Consider the following 26,345-nt stretch of genomic DNA (forward strand, 5'->3'; position numbering starts at 1 on the left):
TCATTCTGTCCAATTCTTTCAATTTATAGTCAACAATACATCAATTAACACCTATTGAATTAATTAAATAGGATTATTGGGGATTTTAGGGTACAAAGTTCAGTTTTAATGAATTGTACGAGAGGCTTTGGTCATGATGATTAGGGCTGCACAATATATCAGTTCAGCATCAACATCGCAATGTATTCATTCGCAATAGTCACATCGCAGGATATGCACTGTTGAGTTTGTATTAGAATTTATTATTTGCATGCGTTTTTTTTATGCCTGTAATTGTATAATGACTTTAAAATCATTCAGGTATAAGCAATTGTTCCATTTGTGACCTTAACTACGATTAATTTTATTAAATTATTCTTATTTTTATCATTCAGTTATTGCACTTGAATACTGTTAAACTCGGGACATGATAACACTATTTTTGTTGCATCTTGTTTATAATTGTAGATTATGCACGAAAACATAATACATGCAAATACTGAAATGTACTGCAAATAGACAAATTACCAGTTTGTAAACATTCAGGATGCGCGTGCAGCGAGGTTGCAGAAAACCGGGAGCGCTATCATTTAAGGTGAGAGAATGACATCCGATGCAGTGCAAAGTTTGTTGTTGTATTGATTACATATTATATATTATTATTTACATACTTTCAGCGTATTATAACAGCTTGTCACCCAGTGATAAGCACAGTTATTCAGCAAAATTGACATTAAAGTGAGTGGCGTTTGTCTGACAGGTCCATTTGCAATAGCACCCTATGGATATTGGATAAGATGAAGTGGCTGAGTATCCAGCCTGAAATATACCACTATCTCATTGAAACTCCAAGTGATTTCACTAGAGAGAAGTTAAAGGCCTACAAGTCTTTAGATGCCAACAATTTTGTTCTGTGTGGTCATGTGCAAGAAATAATGTTCAAAACTTGGTAGTGCTAAAAACTGAGGTTCTGCCTAGCCAAAGACAAGAATAGAAGACTTACAAGGCCTGGGTAATCATCAACAAGCAAAACAACTGCATTCTGACAGCGAACTGCACCTGTATGGCAAGGTATGTGAACTCGCATTTTTACATGTCCACAGTTTAATTAACCATATTCAACTGTTTTTGCCGAAATCATTGCTGCAATCAAAAACAAGTAATGTATATGGTTCAGCATAGCGTGAACTTACCTGATATAAAATGAGAACTGCAGAGTTGAGAATTTTTAATTTGGTCTTCATTCCATTCAGCTCCTTTTTAGCCAAAACGGGTAAAAGTTCCGTTTTCTATTTTTGGACTTTGAATTTGGCATCCTATCTCACAACACGACATGTTTTCTGTTGCAACCAGTCTTTTTTTGCAACCAGTATGCGCGGTTGAACCCGTGTGACGTCATGTGTGACGTAGGTTGGTAATTCCCCTATAGAACAGACCACAACGAAAATGTGTCGGAGGACCCCAAAAAGTTTATAAATTGTTCGAGATGCAAATAGTAAACATCAGTTCATTAATCTCTGACTAAACACATGCATGAAAATACTCTCAAAAGTCACGGCAAATAGGACAGACCACACCCCCGAAAAATGTGTCAGGGACCCCTCAATGTTTATAGATAGTTTATTAGATGTTATGGAGATGCATTCCCACTGCAGAATCATCCCAGTTGATCTAACATAAATTCTTTCCAAATAGAGATAAGTCATCTGGTGAAATTGTATTCATATCTCAAAATAAAAAAAAAATATTGCAATGCTAGATATTTCAATACTATGCAGCCCTACTGATTATGATTAATAATATGTCGTTATTGACTGGATGTTATCATCATCATCCTCATCACGGATGGAGAGAACAGTTTTACCCTGCTCTCCTTTGGTGCATTTTGCTGTGCAGAAAAGCACCACCGTGTGGCCAAGAGCAGTACTGCAGTATGATGTAATGCTTTGTGTCGTGGCCGTTGGGGTTGTTTCCTGTGCACTGGAGCTATATTTTTAAGCCTTATTTATCATTATTTTATTATAATGTATTGGCATTTTAAATGTTATATTTCTAACCAAGTTAGGACTGTAAAACACAATGTATTAGACTCTCCCGCTTTTAATGACTGCAGAAGGCTTTTTTAAGTAAAACGAACTCACTCAAGGTGATATTTAGTCACAAAGATTTCTTTTAAATCATATTAACGTAAACAAATCTCATCTAATTTATGTATTCATTTGTTTAATGAAAAAAACCCATTTGTTGCTGATATGGCATTAAATAAAATTATGATATAACATGATTAACCTTGTTAGGGATTCCAATAATGATATCTGGCATTATGTCATTTAAAAAGTTTTAAAATCTTTTCAGGTTTTCCCCAAAAACTCTTACCATCCCTCTGTGTATTTCTGTCCATATATGTTTGCTGTCTATTTGGTAATGTTTATTAGAAATCACTCCTTTGATGCATATAAGACTAAGCTGTCTGTTCTACAACAGTCCATTTTAACTTCACTAGGGGCCAATGGCTATTATCTTTCAATGCTCCCATCATAGTACCTGAGCCGACAGACTCTTATTAATATTATTCATTGGGGTTGACTCATCGCATAGCCAAAGCTTCCTCTAGACTGCTGATTCATACTGGAAACGGCACTGCAATGCTTAAAACACTCCCCCGATAGTCCCAAAATAACAGTGGGAACGAAGGTGTTTAAAGCCTTTTGCAAGTGATTTTGAAACATTTCACATGTAATTATCTGAAGTAACGTAAAGTGATAGTTCACCCAAAAAAATTCATTTTCTCACTCTTATGAGGTTTTAAACCTTTATTAGTGTCTTTTTCTGTAGAGCACAAAAGAAGATATTTTGAAGAAAGCTGAAAACCTAACCAATGACTTCCACAGTATTTGTTTTTCCTACTATTGAAGTCAATGGTTACAGGTTTCTAGCTTTCTTCAAAATATCTTTTGTGTTTAATAGAAAAATAAACTTCTAAAAGTAGTGTAAATGATAGAATTTTCATTATTGTGTGAACTATCACTTTAAGCAAACAATGAAATTGCAATATTTGAAGGGTGAATGTGTTGCTTTCAAAAAAATTGTGTACATTATTGTACATTAATATTTCATTCGTATTATTATTATTATTATAATGTTCTATGATTGTTTGTATGGATAACATAATCTATAGTGTTTGATGTTTTTTAATTGTTTTTATTTTATCATGTTATATCCTAAAGGCAAGAATGATGGCTGAATATCTCAAATGTGTATCATTTTTCTCCCCAAAAAAAACGAAACTTTTTTTTAGATCTAAAATTTCTCTAGCGAGTCGGCGCCAATAGCCTAATGGTTAGTGCGTCGACACATAGCACCAAGGTGCTCACGGCGACCCGAGTTCGTATCCCAGCTCGATCCTTTCCCTATGTCTGCTCCCCACACTTTCCTGCCTGTAAAATCTCCACTGTCCTACTTAAATAATGGTGAAAACCCCTAAAAAATAATAATAATAATAATAATAAAACTTCTCTAGCGATTACGATTTGTGCCTGCTGTTCTTGCGTAAATCCACCAGAGGCCGCTATCGACTGACCCACCCTCCTCCTTCCCTAAACCCAACCAATAGTGTTTTCAAATGCACCAATTGACCTGATCACCCCCTTCTTTAAACCCCACTGACAATGTTTCCAAAGCAATCCAGAAATCCAGCTGCCTAATATTTACCAAGTTTTTCAGCTCTTACCACATTTTCACAATATTAATTACTTCTCTTGCCAAGTTCACTGATGTACATGGTGAGCTACTGAGCAAACTGGTAATAGCGGAAAAGCTGTCCACATGAAGATAAGTGGTCAGCTGGTAGCGTGAAAATAAACAGAAGCTGTTGGCAGCATCATACAGCCCCGTAGCATTTATTTTAAAGACAAAATGCAGCAGCTCTGGCTACATTCTTTCATTATTTGCGCTCTCCCAAAATGTTTACGGGGGTACGATTTCATGAGCACTTTCATATGCCTATCAGTTATTACTGTTAGGCGAATCTAGCACCTCGTGCTACTGTAATTTCCATAAATATCTGATAAATCCTATTCAAAAGCTCAGCCTTTAAGTTTTCACTGAGATCGTAAGATGTTAAGGGTTTCTAAATTCACTGAAATCCTCCAACAAATGGTCAAAGGGAAGAACCTTCAGCTAGAGAATTTAGAGGAGCATGTTGCATGGACAGAGAACTGGTCCAGACATTCACTTTACTGATGAAAGATTTATTTTTTTTCCGTCCAATGGGAAACATGATGAACAATCTGTTTAATATAGATCGGCTATGAAGTGCGCATTTGCATCATAAACAATTAAGAGTGCTGGTAAAACGGATATAAAAAAAAACATGACACAGAGACATCGTTTGATTAAAAAAAAATAACATTGCGTTAGCTTAAATAAACTTTATAACGCAAAACGCATAATAATACATCCCCAGATAGCACGTAGCCTACGTCGCGGAGACGTCTTTGAAAGATTGTAACATCTGCTAAACATCGCATTAGATCGACCGTTTTTATTTGTTAATCGTTTTCTTTACCTATAAAATGAATCTGGAACTCCTGAAATTACCACTGTTTTGTGTCAGTTAAGTTGAAATTCAAAATTAAGTTAAATAACCCAACAAAGCATCAATATATAACTAATATACATAAATAACTCGACGTTTTTTAGAGTGTAGTATTTTTATTAGTCAAATATTAATTCGTGTGTGTTTGACGCATTGAGGGAATTGTGCTGCAATAGCTGTCCTGCAAATATTAAATAAACGAATCTAATATCATCAAGCACAACACGGAAAGTTAAAGACCCATTCATTAATAACACGTGAGAACTCAACATGTAGATCTCTTATCATTTATTCAGAATTCCTTTAAGTTACAAATGTGAACAATATATTCCGTCACATACAAACACAACAGCAGTACTCCACACAAACCACAGCGCCAACCAAATTTAGATGAAAAAGGTTAAATATAAATAATGCTTTTATAATATGTTATACTAAAACGTCAAGTCATATCAAGTATTTCTTAATGACTGAATCCCGGCATTCACGAGTCACAATCACGAGTTATTATAGTAGCTCTCTCTCCAGACGCCGCCATCACATCTGTTTCCTTTGAAAAAATAAATAACTAACTAACGCTCAGTCTCTTGTGCTTTTTGAATCTTTTCAGACGCGGAGTATGGCCATGTTTCCTCATTTGTGTTTCAGATTTACCTGATACGTCAAACCCTGAGGGCACGTCACTCAGGCCCAGAATAAATCTGACTAAGGAGAAAACGTCTATTTTAAGAATCTCCAATAAAACTTTCCGCTTCGGCTTGGCTCGGGGCATTATCTCGGTGAGTGATTCCTCCTTTCATGTTTTATTCCAGAACTGGCGCCCCTTATGAAAGCACAATTAGATTTTTGATTAGCTACCGCAGGTGTTCCAGTCATGAGACAATGAGCTCTGATGGTAATGCTGAACGGAGACCGAGAAAAGAAACGATGTTGTCGAGCGATTGAACAGACGGATGAATGCATGTCATGACAATTACACTGATTAACGTATCCAAGAGTCAATATGAAAGATCCACTTAGCACCATTTGAAGTAGAGCACGCACACTGTGTTGTACGCCTATAGTGTTTGTTGTTGTTGTTTTGTCCCCACCCAAAAAAAATGCTTTTAGGACAGAAATGAGGAATATTGCAATGATATTTTAATCCAGATTCAAAGGAATGATTAAATCATAAGTTATGTGTATCTAAAGATGGCTTGTTTGGTTCCTATTCAACCTTCTTAACTGCCAGTTGCACCAGTAGAATAATTTCTCAGTTATTCAAATATTCAGTCTGGTCAATAATTAAAAATAATGCTAATGACGGTCCTGCTAGGGCGCTTATACTCTGCAAAAACTGGTAGAGGCTGGATGGGGCCAACTCTATGGTTTCTGGACCCCCTGACATCACCTGTGTTGGGCCCGCTCTGTGATTCAGCCTCTTGAAACTGTTCTGATCTTCCACCAATATGGAAAGGATTGTATAAAATTGAACTTGAGGATGTGAAGAATCAGATTAATATATGTTCACTCCAAGGGTGCTTTCACATCTGTGGTTCGGTTCATTGGGTCTGGACCAAGGGCATGAAATGATACTATGATGATCATGATAATTATAACATGTTGCTGCTGTTTTGGGGTCCTTTTCACACCACACTGAATGCTTTGGTCCAAACCAGTTGAACAGAACCAAAATGCAGTCATGTGACAATCCATATCACTCATTGGCCAGATGTTCATTCATTCATTTTCTTTTCAGCTTAGTCCCTTTATTAATCTGGGGTCGCCACAGCGGAATGAACTGCCAACTTATCCAGCATATGTTTCACGCAGCGGATGCCCTTCCAGCTGCAACCCATCACTGGGAAACACACACACTCATACACTAAGATCAATTTTGGCATGCCTAATTCACCTGTACCACATGTCTTTGGACTTGTGGGGGAAACTAGATCACCCGGAGGAAAGCCATGCAAAAAACACAAGGAGAACATGCAAACTCCACACAGAGACGCCAACTGACCCAGCCGAGGCTTGAACCAGCGACCTTCTTGCTGTCAGGCGAACATGCTACCCACTGCGCCACCACGTTGCCCTGGCCAGATGTTATTGAACGTATTTCCTAAACTGCTTTTCGATTGGTCAGAATTAATGTGCAGGAAAATGCCAATGGAACACCCTCAAGTAAACAAACCAGCAGACACACAATGTTACTATGCAGGGACAACTGCACTGGCTGATTGTATCCCTGGTCATAGTATACTATATAGTTTGTATATATAACTTTAGACAAACTATACATTTTGAGAATGAAGCGTGGCTGTGAATGGAAAACAATGTTTTAATGCATTGCAAACAGCGAAGCCGCATCGCACGTCACTTCAGGAGGAGGCGTGAATTAATTTAGCTAAACTGCGACATGGTCATCTTCCGGACATCTTACCAACGATCCATCAGGTAATGTTTTTCCCTCTCTCTCTCTCTCTCTCTGTCTGTTTAAAATTGCTGGTAAAGTGCTGTCAACAAATATTTTTTGCAGTACATTTTGCGGTTGGGTCTCTTATAGTTCAGCGATCTTTGGATAATTCTGCATTCAGATGTTAATGTCCAAACACTTCTTTATATAAGTTCAGTATTGTTGTTGCAGATGAAAACGTGATTTAAATATGTTCCAGTTGGCTAGATATTAATTAACAGTCATACAAACATTACCGAAGCCTCTTTACTTGATGGTTGGTCTTGCGTGTGCACCATGTTTGTAGTTTATTTTCACTTTTCATCTGCGTTTGTAGTTCTAAAGGAATTCACATCCAACGCGCAATGTACTGTGGGCAACATCAGCAGTTAGAGTATGGATGGTTCTACACTCTAAATCTTTACTGGAAATAGTAAACCATCCTGGAACCTTTGGCATACTCTGGGATGCATGTGTATTTAAGATGTCTTCTTTGTCACACCCATTGCAGGTCTTTCAGTCTCTGCTAATGAGCTGATGATCTGAATCAGATGTGTTTGGTTAGGGAGACAAGGAAAATGTGTAGAGGTGGTGGTCCTCCCGGAACGTGGTTGAGAAACACTGCTTTACAAGATGGCAGTGCGATGTTTCTTTAGTTTCTCTTTTCCATCTTACTTTTTGCATGTGAGAGTGAGTCAAAACATACTATGGCAAATGTTCAGTGTTGAATCTGTTTGTTCCACTCTCTCTTGTAAGCAAGAAAATGGCCTTATTCAATTGTAATCAATACAAGTGGTCACATGAGACGTATTTTAAGAGCAGGTGTAAATGGTAATGTGTCTCAGCTGACCACTTGAGATTAATCACTGGAAATGCATCTTAATGTCTGGCGTAAACAGGGCTTAAGATTTGGGATGCTGTTATTTAAAACTATGACTTGGTGGAATTCAAAAAGAGTCAGCTACAGTACTCTTGCAAGAACAAAAAATGTTGTTTTCTAACAATCATATCATCAAGTTGAGCATTGCTGTATGCTATATCTGTGAGCTTGAGATAATCAATTTCCATTGACAATTCAACTCCGGGCTTTAAGTTTTTAAAGGTATCATGCATTTCCACTGTGGATCAGAGTTTCTGAGTGGGAAGTTACAGTAAGTGCCTACAGCAAACACTGGGATCTGCAGTGTTTGTTTTTAGACTTGAAATAGTCACGTAAATGCCAGGTAGCAGTATTATGGTTCCTTCCTTAAGTCTGTGAAAAGGCACGGACAGTTAGGGGACAAGTTTGCCTAGTCCTAGAGCAGGGGTCTCCAACCTTTTTTAATAACACAGATCGGTTTTTATGTTTTTATTATGTTCCTGTGATATGGGTCACTGAGACTAAACTGTATTTTACTAAGAATCATCATATTTTTGGCTAAAGTTGGCTTTCATTTTCCCACTTTTACTTATTTTTTTGCTGAAATTTAACATGTAGAATCAAGCCTGATATAAATGTGGATATGGGCTCTTAAAGGGGAAATGTACAATAAATATTACAGTGTCATTGCATATAGTCATTTTACATTCTTGTGGCCTGGTATTAGATTATGACCCGAGGGACCTCTGCCATAGAGAACGGGCTGAAGACAGAGTCTTACTCCAGAACATGAACCATATCTGAAGGTGGCATTCACTCAGAATGGGCTCAGGGTGCCGGACCAATCACTTTATCAATAATGTGACGACAACAAAACTTAGTGTAGTGGAAGCTCTGCCTACTGACATCACAGGTTTACTTGTTCGAAGACTAGACCACTGAACTTGTCTGAAGCCACACCTTGTGGAAAAGTGCTGTGCTTTTCCATAAGCACCTCCTACTCTAAAAGAGCGCATTGTCATTTTACTTCTGCCAATCGACTAACTTGGATCATATTTCTGTGCTGAACATGTAAACTGGACTTTAGTTTGAATTCAAATGTGATTTTTGTTTTTAAGTATTAGTAAGCAACTCATGGTTGTATAACTCAGTCATTTTCTGTTTTTCTTTTGTATGATTGCAGCATTTCCATCAAGAAATGTGCCCATGGACCTTCTATTAGGAGACATTACGGCTCCACAAACCAAGTGCAGTGTATTTTTTGTGTATTAACAACCAGAACTAAAGTTCTTTACATCCATATTGCAAAATTAAAAAAGTGACACAAATCCCCCAGAACTCAAACCCACCACTGAGAACTGGGCAGTGCTTGGATGATGGCTTTAAAAAAATGACGCCAAGATACGCAGTGCAGACCGTCTCAGTCATAAATGCACATTCACACAGTAGGAGACCAGTGCTGATCAGTCCGTGGATTGCCATGAGTTTAGTAGTTTGTGTTGTAAACTTGCAGAGTGAAGATTTCTCTGTGACTCGTTGGAGATTGGACCAGAGAGCAGCCCATTTTATGCAGTTCTTTGGAAGAAGAGGGGGGTGGGGCTTTTGGGAGCAACCCATCGCTATTTACGTTGGTTTCAGATCCCAGGCATGCTCTCCCACCCCTCGGTTCCTGATAGCTCTGTCATTTCTCCATGAGTGACAGCTGTATGATACGCTGCAGTTCCTCTTCCTCGCGCCTTTGGCGAAGCTCCGCCTCTTCCTGCTCTCGGGCAGACAGGGCCATGGCGAGACGAAGCTGCTCGTCGTAGCTGCACTGTGGTTTATTGGTCGGTGTGCTGCGAGGGCTCTCCACGGAGCTGGCTTTGTGTTGTGGGGTTCTGGGTAATGGAGTAGAAAATAAGTGACTGAGACCTCTGCTATTCATTTAGTCATTGACTATAAACACAAAATCTACAAGGCAAAATGATTAGCCCTCCTGCGAAACTTTTAGTTTTTATCCAAATAATCCTTAAGTCATGTTTAACAGCATTTTCACAAGATTCCTTTTTTATTTGGACAAAGTTTGATTTATTTATTTATTTTTTGGGCTAGAATAAACCTAAAATATGACAATTGTTGAAAACTATTTTAGGGTCAACATTATTAGTCCCCTTATGTTGAATTTTTTTCTTTCCAATTGACTACAAGACAAATGACTGTTGTCCAATGACTTGCCTAATTACCCTGACTTGCCTAGTTAACCTAATTAACCTATTTAAGCCTTCAAATTGCACTTTAAGCTGAGTCCTAGTATCTAGTAAAATATGACATACTTTCATCATGGCGAAGACAAAATGAGTTATTTAAAGTTTGCTATTAAAACTATTATGTTTAATAATGTGTTAAAAAAATCTCTCAGTTAAACAGCACTTATAAAAATAACTATATATGCATATTTAAAATATGTACCACCCTAACTACAGTGGGGCAAAAAGTATTTAGTCAGCCACCAATTGTGCCAAAAGGTTCTCCCACTTAAAAAAGATGAGAGGCCTGTAATTTTCATCATAGGTATAACTCAACCACGAGAGACAAAATGAGTAAAAAAAAACAACAACAGAAAATCACATTGTAGGATTTTTAATGATTTAACTGGTAAATTCCTGTAAATTAAGTCAACTATTTGATCAATAACAAACAAGATTTCTGGCTCTCACAGACTTGTAACTTCTTTAAAGCCCCGTTTACACTGCCAGTTAAATGTGACCCGATTCTGATTTTTTTGCTCATATGTGACACAGATCAGATCTCTTCTATGACCATTTAAACACGAAAAAAGGCATGCATTTGGAAATTCAGAGATCGGTTTCAGGCCTTCTTATATCCTATGTGGAAATAAATCAAATATGTGACAATGCGACTATCATGTAAACAGGCAGATTGGTTTTATTGAGGCGGTCCATTTTGTACGTCATTAAACTTACGACATTGTGGTACTTCTCCACGGTTAAATGACGTAGAAGGAAGAGCGTGTGTGGAGATGCCGACGCTGTAAACGACAACAGCAAAGGAAACACGGAGGAGGAAAGTGGTCAGTCGCCACAATTTGCTCCCATGCACCAGACCTGAGATCTCTCTCGTACCCACAAATTCCTCTAAATGATACCATATATAAACCATAGGCGCAAGCTGTGATGACGTTTTTTTCCCTCCTCCTCCGCCCCCATATCATTTTAAAGCTGGGCGATCTTCACATATTTCGCAGAGCTAAAAGCAAGACAATTTCTTCCATCATGGGTAGAGTGGCGCATATGCTAGAACCTGCCTTTACCCATGCACGACGTTGTAAATTGTATGGCAAGTGTGAACACATGAATCGGATATGGGTCAAAATTAAAAGATCGTGTAAACGGACAGGAAAAAATGTCAGATATAGGCAAAAACATTAGAATTGGGCATTAAGACCTGACAGTGTAAATGTGGCCTAATAGGCTCCTTTGTCCTCCACTCGTTACCTGTATTAATGGCATCTGTTTAAACTTGTTATCAGTTTAAAAGACACCTGTCCACAACCTTAAACAGTCACACTCCAAACTCCACTATGGCCCAGACCAAAGAGCTGTCAAAGGACACTAGAAACAAAATTGTAGATTGTAGGTAAGCAGCTTGGTGCAGTTATTAGAAAATCGAAGATATAGAAGACCACCGATATTCTCCCTCGATCTGGGGCTTTACTCAAGATCTCAACCCATGTGGTCAAAATCATTGGGGGAAGTTGAAAGTCCATGTTGCCCAGTGATAGCCTCAAAACTTTACTGCTCTAGAGAAGATCTGCATGGAGGAATGGGCCAAAATACCAGCAACAATGTGTGAAAACCTTGTGAAGACTTACAGAAAGCGTTTGACCTCTGTCATTGCCAACAAAGGGTATTTAACAAACTATTGAGATGCAATTTTGTTATTGACCAAATACTTATTTCCACTGTAATTTCCAACAAAATTAATTTAAAAATCCTACTGTGTAATTTTCTAGATTTTTTTACTCATTTTGTCTCTCGTTGTTGAGGTATACCTATGATGAATATTACAGGCATCTCATCTATTTTAAGTGGGAGAACTTGCACAATTGGTGGCTGACCAAATACTTTTTTGCCCCACTGTACATGGAGTCATACTGCACTTAAACTGTAACCTTAAAGAATAATGACGTGAAGCAACTGTTTCAGATTCATGTCATCTGCCTTAGACAGGGCATCTCAGCCTGCATTAAAACTTCTTGAAGAGCAAGTGGAGGTGAGGAGAGAGAGAGAGAGATGAATTTCTATGAGCTTTACCCAGGCTGTATTGACAGTCACGCCTGAGTCAATAGCTCCAGTAAATGTGATGAGAGTGTGATGCTGTCCCTGTCTATTGTGGATGAGATATGACTACAGGAGATGGTAGAAGAGGAATACTGACTGCAGACCTTTCGTGCCGACTGGGGTCACAGGACAGATGGTGTGTTCCTGGCTTACTGTTGGTCAAAGCCTCCCAGATCGTCACCTGTGAGGGAAACAGAGGGATATCATGTGTGTTTGAAAGCCTTTATGTGGTTTATTTTATCTGAGATGGACACATTACACCAGGGTTGTCCAGTCCTACACCTGGAGTGCCCTTGTCCTGCATTTTTGAGGCTGGTTTATACTTTTGCATCGAGTGATCAGCGTGACCCACGGCGCATGCCTTGTGCGTAGTCTTGCATTTATACTTCTGTGTGCTGTTTGTGTTGCTCTGCAGTAACTCTTCCGAAACGCTAGCTGGCAGTAGGTTTTTATGTTCTGTGTCAAGTTTCTTCATGAGTGTTTTGTCTTTCTGAATGCTTAATATACAAGTAGCTAAAACTCACTCATTCAGAGGTGGAAACCGGCGAACGTACAACAACTTTAATCATAAGGTAAACACAAAACAAGCTCCTTTACGGGACTCAACACTTGTAAACACTTGCTCCATCAGGCTTTTTTTATGTTAATGTTTTTTTTATGGAACGTTCAACCAGAGTACAAATTTATACAAATAATAAAAAAGGATAAATCCTATAACAACAAAAAATAGACAACAGAACAAAGCAAAACAGAAAGAGAAACAAAAAAAGCCAGGCATTATATAAAATACATTAGAACATTTTAAAACTTTAAAGCGTGGTCACAGTGATGTATAAAAGGTCACATAGAATACAGTCAGATGGATATTATTGAAAAGAGACAATACTATAAAATTCACATAGTGTTATCGATTTTAAAGCTTTAACATTGCTGGAGGTAGAGATTGTATCCAAGTAATATTTAAAATCTTTATAAAAAAATAAGGGGTTTTACGGACAAAAATTTTGCATTTGTGTATAAAAAATTTTGCTAGTAAAATAAATAGATTACTTTTGCCCCACTCACACTCATCAGCACTACCAAGCCGACCAATCACAGAGCTTGCGGTAAGAGTCGTTGCAAATTTTTTGAGAGGTGCGTGTCAGCGTCATTTTTGCCGCAGTATAAAAAAGGTCATTTCAATTAGGAATGCACCGATACCATTTTTTTAACCGATCCGATCCCGATACCAAAATTATGATTATCGAGCGATACAGATCTGATCTCGATACTGTGCCGTTTTTTTTTACATAATGCAGTTTCTATAGTTCTGGTGATAAACTCAAATAATATATCTTCTTTGTTAAAAATAACAGACCTATAGGCCTACTGTATATGACAGACGGCACAATCTAACTAAAAGCATGATGCTTGCTGTAAACTATGGGCTACATTATTTGAGCATTCGCTGTGATATTGATGTGATCTGTTGTGGTCCAGCTTATGTTTCCTTTTTTAATATTAAGATTTTTCTTTGAAAGCTGTAATAGGCTAGCACTATTGGCTTTTTTTTTTAGCAAAGCCTGATATTTTCCTGCAGGTTTTGAAGCAAAAAACCTAAACTTAACCGTTTGAGGACAGTTTTACTTTTGACAGTTTTTTACTTTTTGCCTAAACTTGCCGCGAGTGAGATGGAGAAACTGAAAGCATGTCTGAAAAAATATTTTTTGTGTGAAAAAATGTCTTTTTGAAACGAATTTTGTTTTGTATAATATGTTGGTTATTTTAATGCATTTTTTGTTGGTCAGTTATCTACAAAATAAACAAGAATATTTAAGGTGAAGTTCAAAACAAGGTCCGCTTATATGCTTCAGCGCACAAATTGACAAACAGATCTGTTAACTAAATTATTAATATAAATAAAATGACAGTGAAATATTCACAGTTTCAGAGTAACCTATATTAGGCTAAATAATTTTCTGTTAATGACAATTACAGAAACGCCATATGCGCCTGTCAGTTTCACTTTTATTAATTTAATCAACTACTTTGACCACAATGAGCTAGGCTTTACAAACTATTCGCAGCACTCAAAGTATTCCCCTCGAAAGAATAAACTCAGTCAGAAGGATGAGAGAACAGAAACTTATTGTGAGAATAATTTTACGGAGCGGCGCATGTCATGTCTGTGCAGCCGGTGCGTAAATGAAGTGCTTGATGCATCACTGAGGTGCAGCCCTCCGGTATCTGTGGACTCTTCCAAAACAGCAGCACAAAGGGAAGAAATCAGTGTGCTGAGGATCTGTCCAATGTATTATTGGGCCTTTTATAATTTAAAGTTTCAGGTAGGCCGTACTTTGTGTGTGAAGAGGAGGTAATGACCCTCTCTACTCCAGTGTTGCGAATGCGATCTGCTGATCTAACAGAAACAGCTCAACATGATTTAGAAACAGCAATGAACTCCAGGTCAAAATGAACCCATTTAATGCTAAACTAAATGAATGTCTCCACTGATTATTTAAACTAACATGAACAAATAGTCTTGGAGAAATTCATGAACGCGACACGCTGTTTGAATTGTGAATGAATGGAGAATGACTGACAGGCTCAGCGGAGGAAAGCGCTGAACTGAACATGAATTCATGCACTTAAATATTCATCTGTGCTTCACATTAAACTATAGAATGGCTTCAGAACATTCGGGATATAGTAGACATACATGACAAATTTCTAGGCCCTTATAATAGGCTACCTTCGTGGCTTTTGTTGGCTTATAAATTACACAGAATATAGCAAGATCGGATTTGAGTCGTACCAGCTGGCCAATACCCGATCCAGCAAAAATATGCGGTATCGAACTGATATCGGATCCAAGTATCGAGTTCGGTGCATCCCTAATTGCAATTCTAAATTCACATGTGAAAGAAGGAAAATACTGTAAGAAATTGTAAATAGGCAGAAGCAAACATATTTTGCCAACAAAACACACCGCAAAATGCAGCACTGTAGAAATGAAGGGATTTCCATTTAATTGAGCCAAAACATAAACTTCATAGAGACCTTAACACTTAAAAAAAATAACTCTTGAATTAAAGAAGCCGAATTTACTGTATTTCCATAGATTGTGTACCCAACAATATCTGGCACCATCTACAGTAGCTGTAAACTGAGCCTCAAATATTCTCAGACTGAATTGTTTGTTACTGTGAAATTACTTGATGGCTTATTACTATGCAATAAGGTATTTCTGTAGTTTGTGGACAACTTTGTGAATTCATTAACAATGCACAAGTGTGTGAGTGCATGTCAGACCTGGTCATATTCTGATCCGGCCTCTATCAGACTCTGCTGGATGGCGTACTGTAGCAGATCATCCTCCTCCTCTCTAATGTTCTCCCTCTGGTTTCCTCCTAAAATGCTGTAGCCTCGAGGAGCCTCGAACACACAAGCTGGAATCTCTCCTCCACGGCATGAGTCTGTATATAACACAAATGAATGAAGGCCAGAGCAGATTTTTGTAGTCAGATGTATTGATCAGCGCATCTGAGTTACATTTGTACTACACGCAGCACTATAAGGAATGAAATCATTAAACATTTATACAATCAATTATTCTTTGGCTATTAAAAATGGCAAGGGCTTTGTCTGGACACGGTATTACTTTGTAACACCATATTTCTTAATCTGATCATCATCTTAAATGGCTTCAAACAATCACATTTAAAAGCCGGGTTGATTCTTACTTGTGGAGCTGGAGCTCGACACACTAGAAGAGTCGCTGCCTGGAGAGGGTGTCTCTGTCCTGGGACTCTCTTTCTGTCCTTCGCTTTCAGTCTCTACCCGTGGCAAACCACCTTCTTCACAACCATTCAGGTTCCCAAAGGTGATTCGAGCATTCAGGATGTGGTAGATGGGAATTTCTGTGGTGAGATGTCAAAGTCTTAGCTCATGCAAAAATGAAAATGATGTTATTAATTACTCACTCTCACATCATTTTAATCTGCTGAGGCCTTTGTACCTATTTAGAACTCAAATTAAGATATTTAAGATAAAATCTGGGTGGCACAGTGTTTCAGTGGTTAGCACTGTCACCTCACAGCAAGAAGGTCCTGGTTCGAGCCCTAGCTGGGCCAGTTGGCATTTCTGTGTGGAGTTGGCATGTTCTCCCTGTGTTTGCGTGGGTTTCCCCCGGGTGCTCCGGTTTTCCCCACAGAGTGTGTGTGTGAATGTGAGAGTGTATGGGTTTCTCAGTAATGGGTTACGGCTGGAAGGGCATAAAACCTATGCTAGAATAGTTGGCAGTTCATTCTGCTGTGGCGACCCCTGATAAATAAGTGATTAAGCTGAAGTAAAATGAATGAATGAAGATGAAATCTGAGAGCTCTGTCCTCATTCTCCATAGATAGCAATGGTCTTAAGACGTTTACAGTCCAGAAAACATTATCAAAACATTCCATGTGACTTCAGTGATTCAACTATGATTATACAAATCTTTTGACCCATGTACAGTATTTGTGGATAAAGACATACTGAAGCTGAAGACTAAATGATTAGCCCTCCTGTTAAATATTCATTCTTTCCCCAGGGTAATAAATATTTAACAGGGCAAGGAGATTTTTCTATTACTATTATTTCTATTTCCTATTATATTTTGCTTTCCTGGAGAAAGTATTAATTATTTAAGTTTGGCTGGAAAACTTGTGCAACAATAACAACAAAAAAACTGTAAAAAATGACTTTGTTCACGTCCTCTCTTCTGAATCAGGTCTGGGTGTGCATTTACTTTGGGAAATGTGATACTTATGTATTGCACTACTAACTCTAAAGGTAATGTGTTATGTTCAAAGTATTTATTTACAATTTGGAGATTTGCATGATTATATTTGAACAACTGAAGTCACATGGAATGCTTTGACTATGTTTTTCTATTGACTATGTTCTATCTCAGGACCCGTGGTGTTTATGAAGGACAAGAGAGCTCCCAGATTTCGTCTAAAATACCTAATTTGTGTTCTAATAGTAAACAAATAACGGAATGTTCATTTTAGGTGAACTAACCCTTTGGTGTCACATTATTTCAATGGCTTAAATAATACTGGGTTTTACCCTACATTCAATAATCTAATATGTTTACCAAATTTTTGGCTGATAACCAACACCAATACTGTCTTAATCTTGTGTGTTTTGGAAAATGTAATTTGATAGGATTATTACACTTTACAATTAGCTGAGAATTAATGTTTATTACACCTTAGAATTAGCTTCTGACCACTAATTAAAATAAAATTTGTGTTTTTTATGACACTATTTATTGCTTTACTCCTCAACACAACTAATATTATTAATGTTATAAAGATTAATATTTTTAATATTATAAAGAATAATGTAAAACATTCATTCATTTTCCTTTGACTTAGTCCCTTATTTATCAGGGGTTGCCACAACGGAATGAACAGCCAACTATTTGTGCATTCGTTTTATTCAGGGGATGCCCTTCCAGCCATAACCCAGTACTGTTTTACACCCAATTCACTTATGACCTGTTTCCACTAAGTGGTACAGTACGGTATGGCATAGTTCGATACGCTTTTATGGTCGTTTCCATAGTCAAAACGTACCTAATGGCCCGTTTTCACTGAGTGGTATGGTTTGGTACGCTTTTATGGCCATTTCCACTGTCAAAAGGCGTACTGAACTAAACCATACCATACCACTTTTTAATCACCCTTTGCAAAGGGTACCAAAAGGCGTAGCTAGACGTGCAGCTGAACGCTTATGCTTTACAGAGATACATCATTCGCTCGCGCAACAAGCCAGAATGAAAACAAAGAAACCGCCATGTTTTAAATACACAGCCGAGAGATTACACCGTTATAATATATACATATAATAACGAACCATGATCGACCCTAACTCAAACAAACCTTGTCGTCGTGTTGATGTACAGCCACAAAGCCAAGAAGAAGAGCAGACTCTACCCTGTGCCCCGTAGTTTTTACGAGCCAGTCTAAAGCGTGAGCGGTTTCGCTTTCTTGCTTGCGCTCGTGTGCGCGTCTATATTTGAAATAACGAATTCCTTGAGCTGATGATAATAACATGCGCTTGATTATTGACATGCTTATGAAACCCGATCCTTTCAGAAACTGACAAACGTGAGAGTAGTGTGCGAAAAAGCAAAGGAGAAGCCAGAAAAAAAATCAGAAAAAACTTATGAACTCGGAATGATGGAATTACTTTCTAACAGGACTACACGTGCTGCTAAAGATTAAAGACACAGATGAAAGGTTTGCACTGACTGTGGGCTATAATCTGTGTTGTTTTTGAACCTAAATAAAGACTAAATGTATGCTGTGTGTAGTTTTTTTGTAATTGGTAACATATCGAAGACAGTAAGGGGCTGTATGTGTTCGTATATGTTGCATTTATTTATTTTTTATAATTGCAGACGTTACAGTTGGCTTTCGCAATTCGTCATTAATCTGCTGTTATAATCAAATTATGTTCATAGAAAAGTTAGTAATAAATATTTATACACAAGTATTTATGTGTATAAAGCATCTGTTTTGTGAGAAGTGCTTCTCATATGATATGTGAACCACCAGTACAGCTGTACTGTAGACATTTTCTTGAGCGAAAATGACGTTGACCGAAACTTTCTGTCGTACACCACACCCACCAAAAGAGTACCATTGGTACCCTTTTAGCAGTGGAAACACAAGCCTGATAAAGGTGACCCGTACCGTACCGTAATGTACCACTCAGTGGAAACGGGCCAAAACAAACCATACCGTACCACTTTTAGGGTACCCTTTGCAAAGGCGGACTTAGACGCGCAGCTGAAAGCTATTGGTTTACAGAGAAACGTCACTAGCGTACACAAGCCAGGGGAATGAAAACAAAGAAACCAACATTTTTGAGTATGCAGCCGAGACATTAAATTGTAATACTATATACATATAATATTAAGTCATGGTCGACCCGAGCTCAAACAAACTTTGTCGTCGTCTTGATAAGCAGCCACAAAGCCAAGAAGAACAAAATCTGACATGTGCTGTTTTTGTTTTACAAGGCCGTCTAAAAGTGTGAGTGGTTTCACTTTCTCTAGAGAGCTCGTGCACATGTCTATATTTGAAATAACGAGCTTCTTAAACTGATGATAATAACGTGCTCGTGATTACTAAAGTGCTTCTGATATCCGATTCTTTTGGACTAATATGAACTCAGGATGACGGAATTACTTTCTAGCAGAGGTCACGTGCTGGTGAAGAATAAAGATATATATATATATATATATATATATATATATATATATATATATATATATATATATATATATATATATATATATATATATATATATATATATATATGACAGGTTTGCACTGACTGTGGGCTATATGTTGCGTGTTGTTTTTGTACTTAAATATGGACTAAACACACAGAGAACACGAAAACCCCACACAGAAACTCCAACCAGTGACTTTCTTGCTGTGAGGCGGCAGTGCTAACCACTGAGCCACTGTGTCGCCAATTTGTAAAGAACAGTTTGAAAAGAACAAAAAAATAACAGAGCAGATACTAAATTAAGCTATGTTTGACTGGTCATATTTACAGAATCCATGAGTCTCCTTTCTGACGGTTAAATCAACATTGAGGCAAATATTCACTTCAAGAATTCACTTCAGACTGCTGTCCTGATCTTACTGCTAGCACTCCATGCCGACCAGCGAGTTGTTGCATTCTCTTAATTAACACATCATCTTATCAGCAAGGCATATCAGCATAATTTTCCATGTCTGGCTGATGCAGATGATTACATTTCAAGCAATTATCGTCTGATTAATTGAATGTTCTGATAACATTGTGCATCCCATTTATAATACTACCTAGTAATACCCTGGAGACTCCTCTCCCAAAACATACCTATCTTGACAGGGAAGCCCGGAGGCAGGCGTAAGGTGATGAAGTCTCTAAGCTTAGCGAACAGGGTGTTGGAGATGGCCATGAGGTCAATGATAGGAGCCACCTGCTCCGCCAGAGACAGTGGGTGCGATTCACACAACCACAGCTTAGCTTTGAACCTGGGAAAACAAAACACATACGAGACGCCTGTGTGACCTCATACAGTCTTGAGAGTTTTGCTTGACTCATCAATGTGATGTTCCATCATAGTGTTTCCTCTTTTTTGAACTAGCTTTTGTGTTTTCAGTTTCAGTTTTTAAATTTTAGCGTAATTTATTCAAGCTTTTGGTTTATAACTGTTCATGTACGATATACCTACGGCCATATCGGTACCGTCATGCTTCATGTTATAGGGCTTTTGGCCCATTAATAAAATAAATTTAGAGTTTCAGAAAAGTTTGGTCTCTCTCGCCTGCACCCAGCCTACCTCGTGCCCATTTGGTCTCTCTTGTGCACCCATTCGGTCTCTCTTGCGCAGTGAATACTATTAAAAAATAAATTAAAAAAAGAGAAAGAAAAATGTAGGGATGGCTGATGTGAAACTGACGTTTTGACACAGTGTCAAGATCCTGAAGCGCAAGTCTTCGAAACAATGCAAAAAAGCATGATCCGAACCACCCAGGTCACGTGACTAAGGTGATTCAAAACACCCAGGTCACATGACTAAAGCGATTCAAAGCATCTGTCATTTCAGAAGTGTTACGAGACCTGGCGAATCTGCATTTGACTGACAGGGTCGGAAAAACTTGAATCTCATGTAGCCTAGTGGACTGTGCATGGCCCGACTTTGAATCCCAACTTGTACAAATACTCTTAGGCCCCATTTACACTGATACGTTTTAGTTTTAAAACAGCGTTTTATAATGCAAACGATTTATGTCCACACTGGCGTTTCACATAGCGTTCTGTACAGCTCCACACGTCCACACTATAGTGCTGAAAACGCAGATCACATAACTACACACACTCTGGCATGCGCTGCAGCGTATGCGAACGTTATGCGTTATACTTTTATTATGGCCATTATAGGGTATATGCCGAGCTAGTGTTTTTCACAAACTGATAAACTTCCGGTGACCTGTTATTGTGAGTTTTTTTTCCATTTTATATGATTCCTTTTACAGCATCAATGTTGTAATGTAATTCAAATACAATCAGTTAAACAGACTTTGGCATTCATTTAGTTGCTCAAGCGTAAAACGAGACAAAAAGCCGTTTGCTCGCACGCGCCCGTCAGAATCGGCAGGCTAGCGCAGAAGCTCCATTGAATATACTGGGGTAAAATAAATGCTCATATTATAAAGACATGGCGGGAAAAATGTAATTTAATGCAGTGCTTCTTGTACAACCCGAGACCCACTTTATATCGGATATCACTTAGCCAGTGGAGATCGCTGATTTTTAATGAAAACAGACCTTAAACACGCCGATTTTGCATTGGCATACACTTCACCGGAAATGATTAACTCAGGTTTCTGGCAAATTAAAAGTCCTATTAGCATACTTTGGCATCTAACCTAATGATTATTAAAACTGATATTCAAAATGAAGAAAATGAAAGGAGGCAGTTCTTTAGGCTCCCTTTTGTTATAAATATGCATGCAGTGAAGATGATGCTCATATAAATATGTAGCTACACGACGCCTCAACATTTTTACTGTCTGTTAAGCTAATATCAAAATGAAAATAGGCAGTTCCTTATATCATGTTTTCATTTTATTGTTAAGATAGTGAAACAACGTAGCCAGGGTGATGTGAATAAGGTTATAAAGTAACCTACACTGTTCCCTTTGAAAGATTTAGGCGACATGTCTTCGGTAGTTTGTTTTTCATATCAAGACTGAGTCAAGACTGAGCTTAATATTGAGGAAAACCCCCAAATCAAATAGGCGAAGTTATGCAGCCACACCTCCGTTTTTCAGATGTCTCTGTTTTCCAACATCCACACTGACATGCAGCAGTATTTCAGCATTTTCAAAACGCTCTGTTTTCAGCGCTCGAATGGAACCTAAACGGAAGTCGTTGTGACTTGATGCATTTTAATAATGTTACTTTTTATGACCAAAACAAGACAAATTTAGTCACAAAGTGTTCATTCGGATGTCACAACAATGTTAAAGCAAAACACGTTACAAGAACAGAGCATTTAAAAACTAACATCTGTAGCTACATCACCCTGGATTCAAATCTATTATCTCTGCATGCTAGTCAAGAACTCTCATCGCTTCACTAAATCACTTGAAAAGTCAACTGTACAATGTGGGGTAAAATTCCTCAATTTGAAACTGTTTCTTTGCTGAAGCTGTTCCAGAGCAATACATAAAAATCACGGTAGAGACGGTTTCTAAACGTTTCGAATCTTCGACACATTTGCTTAGACTGTTTCAGTGTTTCATGAAGCCACTAGAAATAACCCACTCATAACACTGTAGCAACCATTTTGAGTCATTTACAATGTGTTTCAACATGAGAATGAAAGCAGTGTTGGACTGAAGTGCTACCTTTGTGTTTTGGTGGTGAGGTAACAGGGCTGGCCGATGTCTCTCTGACTCATGGTGGGATTAAAGTACTCGTCAGCCGTCACGGCCAGAGGGTTCGTTGTGGGGCATGATATCTGAGTCACCATAGTGTGCTGTAAAACACACACACACATCACTTTGAGGCTACAGAAGTGACATAAAACCAGAAAGGCACTTCAGATGTCTTGATAATAAATCAATGAAAATCTTGGCGGGCTCCCATTGTTAAACTCACGCCATTGTTCGGCCCCATGTGCTGTTCAGCGATACCCAGGAAGGATTGCAGAGGTGTCTTGCCGCCTGAGACAAAAACACAACACACAGCAGGCCAGATTACAGAAGACGTGCAGAATCCCAAGTATCTGTGTTACATCACAGTAACGATAGATCAGACAAAGACACTGTTTGTTTGGGAATAATCTGAGTGGGCGTTGAAATAATGAATCATCATCATATTCACTATGGCATGCCCAACAATGCACACGGCTTCTGTGTTATGCTGAGGAAAATCAAAGAACAGCATTTGCGCTTCGTAAATAGTTTTTAATCTGTATTTTTGTTCTTAAATCTTTTTATTTATTCTTTTGTTCACCAATGCTGCATTAACCAAAAAGTGAGTAAAATCTTTAGCAATTTAAAATATTATTGCAATTTAAAATAACAGTTTTAAATGTATGTGAAGTTATTTATGAATTTTCAGTATCATACTCCAGTTTTCAGTGACACGATTCTTCAGAAATCCTTCAAGTATGATAAATTGTTGCTTAAAAACATTTATAGAGCTTTATGAAATCTGCTTTATTTTTATCAACACCTGTAACAGAGGCCAGCTAGCTAAGTGTTGTGCAGCTAAACCTCACTCCTCTGACCGTAAAATGTGCTTCAGTAGTGACAAAAGTTTACATTCACCTCCCTAAACCTCACTCCAATCCCGGACGAGCCCCCAATGTGCTCGGATTGAACTGCCGATTCTTTGTATGGCAGTCGGTTTTCTCTAACAAAGAGGCTAAAGACTATGGCCTCTAATGTCTGTCACTAGATCACTTTTTGAGGTCAGAGGAGTGAGGTTTACTTGCACAGCACTTCACTAGCTGGCCTCAGTTAGACTCATCTCCCTAAACCTCACCCCCATCCCGGACGAGCCCCCAATTGTAACCCATCGGTCCTACTGCACCCAACCGGCACTGAGCTGGGATCAGACTGGTGAGTCTTTGTATGGGAGTTGGTTGCTCCAACAAGGAGGCTAAAGAGCATGGCCCGTAGAGTCTGCTACTAGAGCACCTTTTGAAGGTCAGAGGAGTGAGGTTTACTTGCATACTACTTAGCTGGCCTCTGTTACACTCAGCCCCCTAAACCTCACTCCCATCCCGGAGGAGCCCCTAGTTGTAACCCACCGGTCCTTCTACACCCAACCCGCTCTAAGCTGGGATCAAACTGGGATCAGAAATTGTTTGTATATGAGTCGGTTGCTCCCATGTTCCCTAGCTGGTCCCCTCTGTTACACACTATTTTTCTGTTTTAACCTTTCTGGACATTGGTTTTAGTCAAATTCAATTCAAGTACATTTGTATAGCAGCTTTACAGAAGGTGCACATTATTGCATTAGAATCAAAATCAGAGCAGTTAAGGTTATTAGTTACTATAACTTTATAACTTGTGACTTTCTTAGTTATTAAAAACTTTAACTAAATCTTAAAACATCTATGTGTACATATTTGTGATAATTGTTTAACATTTGAATTGCTTTATTATTATTTATTACTTTGGGAAGTACTGCCATGTTCTACGGTACAATTTCACAAGTTCAACTGAACGTGTCTATTAAAATACTGTTTTATTCATGCACAATACAGTCGATATCCCCATTTAATGGCTACAGCCCTCCTTTTCTCCTTCCACAATGTCATACCTTTGGGTTTTGTTTTGTGCTGGTCCGTAAGATGGTCGGTACGCGTTCGTGTGATCAATTCGACATTAGAGGCACAGTAAACCTGAAGCAAAGACAAACAAGAGCATAAGTTTAGTTCACATGCGTTATATAATTGAAGCGGTCTGGTTTTGTAGTGTCGCCTCTGCATGCTGCTTCACAGCAACCGGATCTTTACTAATCAGGTCAACGGATGAAAGTGTGTGAAAGTTTGCTACTGTGTAGCACTAAGCAAATCAAGGCATAAGTGTATGAATATTAATTGGGTCACAGAGATGTTGCTTGGTAACCTTCCAGAAGTGTCCAGTCAAGTACCTTAATTAATATTCATGAGCCAAGCCTTCACCCGTAGCTGGATTTGTCAATTTGCCAGCTAATTAGCGCACAATTTAACAGGCTTCCAATTATAGCCATGGATAACTGTCAAGATACATAAAGATATTCAACATGGAGAAGGTTTATGGGCTGAGGTGTTTAATATCCGTCATCATGCATCAATACATCTTGCTTATAAATTAATTTGTTTTTAATTGAACTGTTCCATGCTTGTTCGTACATATGCAAGACAAGGCAAATTTAAGTGTATAGCTCTTTTCACTGTAAAAAATTTCAGAGCAGCTTTACAGAAAATGAAGATCCTGATGTTTTTAATAGCTTAACCAACCATATATACGACTGTATGTGGGTCAAAGGCGAGATTTTGGTGTCTGCATCTAATTACATTTAAACAATTGCAACTTTTGCAAAAACAAAATGTCAAAATATGGGTGAAATAAATTTCCATTGTCATTCTGTGTAATATTTATGTCAAAATAAAACACTTATTCTATAACTGGGGTCCGTTTTTCATACGTGCATTACTCAATTAACTGGATTTGGTTATTGACGATTTGACATGATCCAGTATCGTTTCGTTCTTCAAAACTCATCCGAGGGTTGTTGTCATAGCAACAGGTCTGGTAGCTCAAACCTGCTCAGGAGCAGGCTTATTTTATATGAACAGGATTAGATCGGCTCATTTCAAGAAAAAGATAATACTGAAAGTATGTAGCAAATTCTGATCTTATAGTAGAGGTAATATACACTTGGGAAAATAGTAAAATAATAAAAAAAAAATTCTATAGTTAATATAGTTTATATATATATATATATATATATATATATATATATATATATATATATATATATATATATATATATATATATATATATAGTTTTTTTTACATATTTATAAATAGTTAAAAAAATATAGAAATAAAACTTATGCAATCTGCACTCCTAAACACTGGATCATTGGGTGATTCTCTTTAAAGGGTTCAAATTAGAACATTTATTATTATGGACTTTTTAGATACAAACATCATTAGTTATTAAAATTATTCTGTTTAAAAATTCTCAACAAAAATCTCTGTTTAACAGCACTTGGAAAATATTTTAAAAAGAAATTAAATTATTACAGAAGAGCTAACATGTTTGTCCTCAACTGCATATGTACAACTGTATATAAAAGTGCTAATATAGTTCCATCAGGCAGCAGATTTGATGTTATCAGCACAAAATGTGAGACCAAATTTTCATCACTGTCTGACTACTGTCAGACATACACTGTCAAACTATTCAACCCCACTATATATGTTTTATTGCAACAAAAGCCTTACCTTTGATTCATAGCCATTCACCACCTCCGTTTTCTCACTCCTCCAGCCAAGAATTCCTGTTTTATTCCTGCAGAGATATCCGGACATGATA

General features: G+C 37.9%; 1 protein-coding gene across 2 annotated transcripts in view; it reads right to left on the reverse strand.

The window, feature by feature from the left end:
* Positions 1-4,862: 4,862 nt before the first annotated feature.
* Positions 4,863-26,345, reverse strand: part of ankrd13b (ankyrin repeat domain 13B) — a 55,257-nt gene continuing 33,774 nt past the window's right edge. The window contains exons 7-15 of one of the 2 annotated variants that reach the window (XM_056474068.1): positions 26,255-26,321; positions 24,579-24,660; positions 22,905-22,969; positions 22,652-22,782; positions 20,112-20,269; positions 15,932-16,108; positions 15,501-15,664; positions 12,314-12,390; positions 4,863-9,746 (exon numbers count right to left, since the gene is read on the reverse strand). In XM_056474068.1, coding sequence (XP_056330043.1) covers positions 9,551-9,746; positions 12,314-12,390; positions 15,501-15,664; positions 15,932-16,108; positions 20,112-20,269; positions 22,652-22,782; positions 22,905-22,969; positions 24,579-24,660; positions 26,255-26,321 — 1,117 coding nt within the window. In that variant the 3' untranslated portion in view covers positions 4,863-9,550. Of the gene's footprint in view, positions 9,747-12,306; positions 12,391-15,500; positions 15,665-15,931; positions 16,109-20,111; positions 20,270-22,651; positions 22,783-22,904; positions 22,970-24,578; positions 24,661-26,254; positions 26,322-26,345 lie in introns of both variants that reach the window. The other variant, XM_056474069.1, reaches the window with a different exon arrangement.

This window comes from Danio aesculapii, chromosome 15, assembly GCF_903798145.1.
Source record: "Danio aesculapii chromosome 15, fDanAes4.1, whole genome shotgun sequence".
Classification (NCBI taxonomy): Eukaryota; Metazoa; Chordata; class Actinopteri; order Cypriniformes; family Danionidae; genus Danio; species Danio aesculapii.